Below are 9,321 nucleotides of genomic sequence, written 5' to 3' on the forward strand. Positions count from 1 at the left end.
ATCGCCGAATGTTAACCACAGTCACCGTGGCACAGCATAGGCATCTTTAGCATTCAGTGAAATTGGCAGTGGTTCGAACCCCGGTGAAAATTTTAGTATTTTTTATTCTTTTTACTAATGCGCTGTGCCGTTTTACAAACACGCCCCTGAATGAAACTCATGGGCATGTACCCTTAAGCATTGTGATTGAGCCTGACCCAATGTATGTATAATCAAGCGTGTGTCCACCCAGACTGACCAGTTAAAATCAAATAAATAAATTGAACTCCGGCCGGGTTGAACTTGACCTGTTTACTCGGATGACAAAATAATATGTACACAGGCCTGCCGTGTACAATGTATTATGCGCTGTATTCCTGTTGAAATATCTTTTAACGTCAAAAATGGTGTTTGAATATTATCTTGACGGTCTGGTGAACCTGAAGTCAGTATTGGTGTTGGTGTTGGTATTTCTGTCGGTTGCTTGGTGGATGCAGCAACCTCGCAATTTGCCACCAGGACCATGGCGTTTACCAATCGTGGGTTTCGTTCCACAGTTGATGTGGTCCATGTTTTACAAACAAGAAGAACTGCATCTGCTTGCAACGCGACTTGGACAGAAATACGGGAAGATTTACAGTTTTGACGTATTTGGACTAATCTTTGTGGTGATCAATGATTTTTCTATCATGAAAGAAGCAAATAACGACCCCATACTCAGTGACAAAGGACAAAATAATGAATTGGAAAACGGACTGTTTGGCAGTCACTGTAAGTATTAAAGCTGTCGATTGGCAGTTTATGTTCTAAACAATGGAAACCGGACAGAACCGGAAGGAACCGGCGGGCAACCGCCGGTCAAGTTTGATTTCATCCCAAATGCTTTTCAATAATTATATGGGCATTGGTGAGGGTAACATTAGATGTGGGGGGCAATTTTTTGGGCAAGCCAAAATTGTGGGGAAAGGGGGGGGGGGGATAAACAACTGTTGCCACTAATGTGGTGTGTTCTGCGTTTTCCTTCTGGGGATTGTTTGGATCCATGTTGCAGGAACTCATCAAAAACAGATTTCTCACATTTTTGACGAGTTCCTTCAAAATATCCCCAGAAGGAAAACCAAGTGGCAACCCAAAAATTCACGCTGGAAATCACTCTAGCGTTGGTTGTCGTAGATTGCAGTCACTCCTCATCAAGTGTTAACAAAGGCAACAGTGGTTGCTGAAACGTACACAGTAAGTGCATTATATCTGGATCAGATACTACGAGCTTCGGTTACTAGTTTACTCTACCGATACTGATGAATTTGTTCAATCATGATAGCGATAGGCCTACTGTTTACCATGTTCCCGTCATATACGTTAACGTTTGACTCATCTCGGTTTGATTTTGTTCATGCTCCAGCCGTGATATAATAAAGTTACTTTCACCAAAAAAAAAGCCCAATCGAGTTTAAAATTTAGCCGCTAGGTGACCTTTGACATCGAATGATCTCGAATATATTTTATTACGTGTTCCCCTCATATGAAGGGATTCCATCCATCAAGTTTTAGCCTAATCGGGCGAAGTTTAAATTCAACCCTTGATGACCTTTGACCATGGGCGGAGCCAGCTTTTTTGGTCGGGGGGACCAAAATATAATTTCGGGGACACAGACGAAAAAAATTACAGTTGCATCATACAATACAATAGAGACTGTATGTATTCGAGCTTCCAAAAAGGCTTCATTGGTACGATTTTGGTATTGTGCACTATTTTCGCCCATTATCAGGATTGAAAGGGCTTTATCTTTACAATGTGCTCGCGTATCGCGCAAAAAATGGTCTTTTAAAAAACCGATTTTTCACTAATTTGCCCAAAAAATCTTACCAGATAGAAAAGTTAGTAAAACAAAAAAGAGTACACATGTCATGTACTGACCCATGGCACTTCTCACACTAAATAGTAGGTGTAGGTCATCATGTTTACTTTTCAACAGGGGCTACCCTAAAGAACGTCGCTACCCCAGCCCTTAAGTAGGCCTATGCTAGATTACATACAGAAGACGAGTACAAAAAGAACTTATGGCATAAGGTAAGAATATAGCCTATAGGGGCATCCATATGCTATGGACGATAAGTTTTAACAATGCTTATGATCATGATATTTAGTGCATTTATAGTGCATTTATAGTGTACCATGATGCAGTCATGTCTACAGTAGAATTCATCTCGACCTTTGCCGGACTTAACCCCATTAAAAGCTATTAAACCAAGATAACACTCATTGAAACAGCTCAACTGATTAAATCGGATCTTCTCTGGCTGTGCACATGTGACTGTTTTCATGTGCGATATCGCAATAAAGTTTGTATCATAGCTTCAGTTGGGTAACCGATTATAAAGGAAACGAAAGGAAACAATGGTATGTGTACTTTTGTTCACGAAATGAGACAATGGCGTGCTTTTTGTAAACCAGCATTCTTGAAAATGAGCAACATAATGATTGTTGACTTAACACGGTTAGGAAATAATTTCTTCATATTTTTGGTGTTATCTGTCGTTTACATATCCTTCCTAAAACACAAAAGTACGACCCTCTCCAAACACCTAAATAAGCTAAAAATTTAGGACATGTTACAAAACTATATTGTCTAGAATTTTAGAAGAGTACTTTTAATATTGGCCGGTTATTTTTCACACAGCGACGTTAACTAGTCATATCCCCATACTTTTAACGTAGGGCTATTTGTAGAGGTCACGCGTCAATGGGAAAGAGCACTGTGTATTGTGTATAGGAAAACGGACAGTAACTGCAGTATGCAACACATATTGTAAGTTTGAAACATAAAACAACATTCTTGTGATGTTGTGAGAGCAGCATAATACGTGTTCCTTAGTAATATATTAATAACTTTGACAGCATACAGGGGTACAAGAAATGATCAACAATGAAGTTGGTAAATTTTTATAGGCAATATAGGTGAGTACATAAGTGTAAAACTGCGCATAACAATGATAAGTACATGTTATGGTAATACTGTCATGAGCAAAGAAGCAGTGATTAAAATGCACAGTGTAGTGATAATTTAATTTGTACCTAGTTATTTACAAAACATATAATAATAATTTACAAAAGAGAACGTGTGAAATATTTACGTGCTACTACATTATAAAAATAAAAGGATATGGGGTTCCACATGTTTTTTGTTGTTGTTGATGTTATCCAATAATTTACGATAATTGCCTCGACAGAGTTGGAGTTATGTTTTGCCCTGAGACCATAATACCTAAACTCAGGTTTTGCCGGTATAGAAGCCACCCTAATCTTTTATTTAAATGCCATCTTTGATTTCTAGTTGTTATAAGTTAATTTCTTCATCTAATTATAAAGAACGATATTTTCTCCAACGGTGAGAAAAGGTTGCTAAAAAACGTTTAAATATCTGGTTATACAGGGTGTCCCAGAAAAAATTACCGAGTGAATAAAATTGAACGCAAGTCGAGAAATAGACATCAGAATCACATAATTAAAATTGTAGCGCATAGCCTATTGTATTTTGCATCACATACGAAAATTTGATTTGATTCGGTTGAGTGGTTACGAAGAAATAAACGATTACATATTGCGCGCATCAATGCAGTTCATTCCAAGTTTGATCAACAGGCGCTTTTTTCATACTCGCTCACCGCTTCTTTAAGTTTGCGTATCTCATTCAATTAAAAGGGCATTTCGTGATCCACAGCCTCATCCCCCCACTTTTCTCAAAAAAAGTTGAGATTTTTATATCACTGGAATATTCTGGCTACATAATGTTTAACATAACATAACATAACATAACATAACAACGGCGCTTGATATAGCGCAATACCAAAAATATGAACATTGCGCTTTACAAATATACAAAAATAACAACAGCAAAATACATTAGAAAATATACGTTTTAAGACCCTTTTAAAAGATTCAACTGTGAGAGCAGTGCGAAGTGTAGCCGGTAACTGGTTCCAGAGGGTTGGACCAGACACACTAAATGAACCATCACCAATTTTTCTCTTACTCCTGGGGATGACAAGGCGAGTAATATCAAGCTCAGAGCGTAGGCCCTTCCTAGGTGGAATGTAGGTAGCGATGTAGTCAGTGAGATATATCGGTGATAGTCCATTTAGCACTTTGAATACATGAAGAATAATTTTAAATCGAATTCGTTTATCAACCGGTAACCAGTGAAGCGAGTTTAACAAAGGAGATGTAGAATGACGGCGCGGAACTTGGTAAACTATGTTTATGTACAAAATATTTCTTGCAGATTAATTCGTTTAGCAAAGATATCGCGAATTTTGAATTTCGTTCTGGTGCGTATTGTCTATGGAGCAGTGTAATACATAAATCATGCATAACTCGCAAACGCAAAATCGGAATCAACTGAAATTTTGGGAATATGCTTTTTTCGTTGTTTTGTACTGAAAAATGTCATAAAAAAGGATGCTAGGATCACGAAATACTCCTTTAAGTCAACATTATCTATTTTATAATCCGACGGTGTTATGCTATTCATGCTTTCACTGAAGATGAATAACAGTTTGTCCGAGAACACTTTGATTTCTGCAATTGCATGCTTTAAAACTTGAATTCTTTAGGTTGTGCAAATAATATGTTATTACTTTCTAAAGAACATTTGAGCCAATAATGGCAATGATCAAGTGTTTACAGCTTCACGTGTGATTTTTGATACCATGCAACATTATGTTGAAGTTTAAACAGATTTGAACTTTGCATTACAATAATATTTCTTGGAAATATTCCAAAAACATTAATGTGTGTGAGAAAAGCTGGAATTCTTTATGCAACATTTATATCAACATAAACGAAAAAAAGTACCGAGCATCATCTTACATGCAAGCTTTCATTTTCATTATCGTGCAGGTTTTCGAATTTGAACAAAACCCAATTAAATGTTTTGCAAGAAACAGATTGTTTATAAAGAACGACAAGGATTTCACCGAACAAAATATAAAGCCAATTGACAGTTATTAACCACTATAGAGCGCATTGTGTTGAATGATCTTTTTTTCAAACTTGGAATGAAGTGAATTGACGCATGCGTTATGTAATCGTTCATTTCTTGGCAATCAGTCAACTGATTCCAGTAAAATTGCCATATAAGATGCAGAATACGATAGGCGACACGGTGATTGTTAGAATTTTGGATTCTGATGTATATTTCTCGACTTACGTCCAAATTCTTTCGCCCGGTAATTTTTTCTGGGACACCCTGTATATAGGGTATACAAAACCATCCCATCTTAGATTTGTAGGCCTCTCTTTTTCTAGCTTCACTCCGCCCTTTACCGAATTACGGAGATCCGTATAATTATATTTACTCCGCTAGTCAGCATGTCAGCGTTAAGGTTTACGCCCATAGATATCCGTATAATTAGCATATCATTAAACCACCCCACCCTTCAGATAATCTGCGCAGATAGCCCCGGAGACACCAGTATATATTAGCATCATTAAATCACTTCGCCTTTCACATAATCAGCGTTGACGTTTTCATTTCTGATAACGCCCCGGAGATAGCCGTATAGCATATCATTAGATTGCTCTACCCTTTCACAAGTACCAATCAGCGTGTTTGTACTGAGCACTGATATGCATGTTCGCAAAGTATACGTTATATTTTACTATCAATCACGATAAATAACGAAGTTCCAATACACTTTAATTTGGAGAAAACCTGGACACAAATCTGGCAATTGTACTGTGCAAACATTGCGGCTGTATTTCTCTGCAACATCCGCTATGGGTCAAAAGTGATCGTGATTCTAGTATTTCCAATAATTAATAATTCGATCAGAAGATCACCGTGAGGTACCGTGTCTAGCTTGTATGTACTGGGTCATTATTTTTATAGTGAGTAATTAGTATAAAAAACTCCATCGGGACTGCATCGTACAATATCACTTGCATCGTTTCAGACTACAAAAATTGTGACGAAAGTTTCATCTCATACTATACGCCATTAAAGGTCAAAAGTGACAATAGAATGGTGTGTACACACTGTTGCGTGTACGCCCAAAAATAAGTTTTCGTAATTAATCAGGGACCCACATAGCAGCTTGTTGGTATGAAAATCAGTCAATTACTACAAGGGGCGACGCTAGAGAGGGGGGATATGGGTGGTGTGACACCCCCCATACACAATTTTGTCGTCAAAAATTGACTGTTGTCGTCAATACCATGTGATTGTCGGCAAATGTATAAAAAGCTCTGTGATTGTCGGCAAATATGAAATGTCATAGTGTCACGTTGTTACGTAATAGACATTGTTAATGTTATAGTAGTTTGGAAAAAATTGGACATTTTTTGACTCCCCCCCCCCACTTTTTAGATTCTTGAGCACCGACCTGGCTCAACAAAATTTGGGTCTACAATTTACAAAATATTTATGTTGTACACCTCCCGGATTATATTGGTCTAGCGACGCCCCTGATTACTACATTAATACTAGTAACGATTTTTGTCGTTTCTATTGATTGCAGTTTATTCGTATAAACACATGGCTGAATTTAGAAAATTTGCTACGAGTTCTTTTCGAAAATTTGGCATCGGGAAGCACAGCTTTGAAGCTAACATCGTAACAGAATGCAAGGCTCTCATTGAGGAACTGGATAGCCTTAAAGGCATGCCGTGTGATTCACATCATTTGTTCGTCAACGGTGCATGTAATGTGTTATTTTCTATTGTGTTTGGAGTACGCCATAATTACGATGATGAACACTTTCGTCATCTTACCGATTTAAATAGTCGTATTGGGTACCTTCTTGGAGCAGGATTATGGTCTATAACTCTTCCAAAATACTATCCAAATAAAAACTCTAAAGAAATACTGAAGATTGTTCAAGACATCTATGATTTCATCGACACACATATCAAAAAACACCGCCAGGATTTTGACGCCGAAAACCCAAATGATTTTGTAGATGTTTATTTAAAAACAATCGAGGAGTCGCCGAAATCAGATGACCTCTTTTCGTATCTCCAAGAGGATAACATGCGTGCTTCATTGTACATTATGTTTTTTGCTGGAGCTGACACAACGTCCACGATTTTAGATTGGTGTTGTTTGTACATGATGGCATATTCAGATATCCAGAAGAAGATTCAGGATGAAATGGATTCAGTTGTTGGCCGCAACCGATTGCCTCAATTATCTGATCAAGCCCAAATGCCACTTACGAGAGCTACAATCTCGGAGGTCCAACGTCATGTAACCATGTTTCCACTCAGCGATTTCCACACGGCCAGTGCTGAGACTACTCTTCGTGGGTACCGTATTCCAAAAGGTGCGACTATCGTTTCAAACATCTATGCCGTTATGAGAGACCCGGTTGCGTTTCCTGAACCTGGCCGATTCAACCCTGAAAGGTTCATCAATGAAGCTGGTGAATACTTTGCAAGGGAAGAAGTTTGTCCATTTGGAGTTGGTAAGCGATAGCCGTATTTAAAAGGGCATTTCGTGATCCACAGTATCATCCCCCCACAAAAAAGTTGTGATTTTTATACCATTCGAAATCTCTGGCTACATAATGTACAAAATATTTCTTCAGATTAATTCGAAATTACAATTCGAAATGACAACACTATGTCTATTAATATAGCAGTGTAATACACATAATCATGCATAGGGGGCCCTACTCGCAAACGCAAAATCGGAATCAGCTGAAATTTTGGGAATAAGCTTTTTTCCGGGGCTTTTTTCGTAGATATCTAATGTCATAAAAGAGGATGCTAGGATCACGAAATACTCCTTTGAATAGCATAATCCTGCTAGAATCCTATTTGAAGACCTGAGCCCAAGAAGACTGTAAGTCTACTTGGCCCCTCAACATGTATACACTAAAGTTGCGTATAGTTTCGTATAGTTTGGTAATGTTTTATACATGTTCAACCGTTCATGATGTTTTCACCCTGGAACATGTATTAAACATTATAAAACCTTCAGAAACTATACGTAACTTTAGTGTATACATGTTGAGGGGCCAAGTAGACTTACGACCTTCTTGCGCTTAGGTCTTCATTTGTTTCTCTATCTCTCTCATCCATTGTCCTCTAACTCTACCCCCTCTCTCACACACGATAAATACATTTTATGACATCTGTCTGACACATATGTCTGATATTTATATAATTTTCCTACAGGACGACGCATTTGCATTGGCGAGCAGCTCGCAAAGATGGAACTGTTTATCTTTTTCACCCATCTCCTTCATCGCTATTCACTTGTGAAACCAGACGATGCGCAACATACAACCTTTGAAGGAATATACGGAGGAAATTCTGCACCAAAGTCATTCACTGTAAAATTTGTTGTCAGGAAATAGACTCCGTGAAATCTCAAACCTGAGACGAGACAGACTATATAAAAAGTCTGTGGCATTGAAGCATAATAGTATAGGCCCTACTAACATTGCCGCAATTATTATTGGCACAAGTTTCTATTATTTCTTCCGCTTGCGACATTGAGACGTAATTATTTATAAGAGGGCGCACCACCAAATCACTCCACGTTTTATGTACCAGTGAAATAGTGGTGCGCGCATACACTCTATCATCTTTTTTTAGGTATTTTCGTCTCAGCTGTATATATCCGTTCTCATTTGACATGTTTGAGGCTACCGTAAAACCCCGTCTACAAGCATATAATTGTGTTTTCGATGAAAGTTAAATTAATACGATACATACGTAAATATGCCAATACAATAGATTGGTCTTACAATAATACTTGTTTGTATGTGCTTGGATCGATAGTTTATTTGCTCTAATTCCATAATGGCGCCTGGATTAATTTAGCTTTTATCAGAAGCACTCTATAGCTATATGCTTGTAGACGAGGTTTTACGGTATTACATTTATTATAGGTGGGCGGTGGTGTATGTATAAAGGTAGGGGTGCATCGGGGGTGTGTGCGTGGGAGGGCCAGAGTTTAGGTGTGTTTTCATGTAATGAATAAGACTCAGCTAAATCGTTTACCCAAAAGGCTAGAGCAAATATTGTACCGTCCAAAAAGGATTGTCAAGATGCAAGTCTTACGAAATGGCATTTCCTGAAAGACGTAAAAGTTTGTCGAAATTGGCCTACTTGGGCCAGCTTGGCGTAGACCGGGGATGGGGCTAGTGCGATCCATTATGGGTCGTTGTCGAGTTCCTACGGGAAGATCATTTAAAACAAACAAACAAGAACTCCTGGAAGCGGCAACCTTAATTAGCGTAAGGCGCATTGATATGTAAATAGCGTATTGTTATTCAAATTTGCGCCCTGACTAGTCATGTTATGCAGACGGAGAATGTCTCGATGCTCTAGGC

At 38.2% G+C, this 9,321-nt stretch overlaps 1 protein-coding gene across 1 annotated transcript; it reads left to right on the forward strand.

Moving 5' to 3' along the window:
• The first annotated feature begins 6,752 nt into the window (after positions 1 to 6,752).
• Positions 6,753 to 8,549, forward strand: LOC140156230 (cytochrome P450 2U1-like). Its single transcript, XM_072179228.1, has 2 exons — positions 6,753 to 7,443; positions 8,159 to 8,549. The coding sequence occupies exons 1-2, from the start codon at positions 7,011 to 7,013 to the stop codon at positions 8,338 to 8,340; spliced, it is 615 nt and encodes a 204-aa protein (XP_072035329.1). The 5' UTR covers positions 6,753 to 7,010; the 3' UTR covers positions 8,341 to 8,549.
• The last annotated feature ends 772 nt before the right edge of the window (positions 8,550 to 9,321 follow it).

Source organism: Amphiura filiformis, chromosome 7 (genome assembly GCF_039555335.1).
Source record: "Amphiura filiformis chromosome 7, Afil_fr2py, whole genome shotgun sequence".
Classification (NCBI taxonomy): Eukaryota; Metazoa; Echinodermata; class Ophiuroidea; order Amphilepidida; family Amphiuridae; genus Amphiura; species Amphiura filiformis.

Bases quoted from the DNA above. Each gene is read 5' to 3' on its own strand.
- LOC140156230 (XM_072179228.1), top strand. From the start codon at position 7,011: ATGCGTGCTTCATTGTACATTATGTTTTTTGCTGGAGCTGACACAACG. The intron at 7,444-8,158 runs GTAAGCGATAGC...ATTTTCCTACAG, and splicing joins AGTTTGTCCATTTGGAGTTG to GACGACGCATTTGCATTGGC.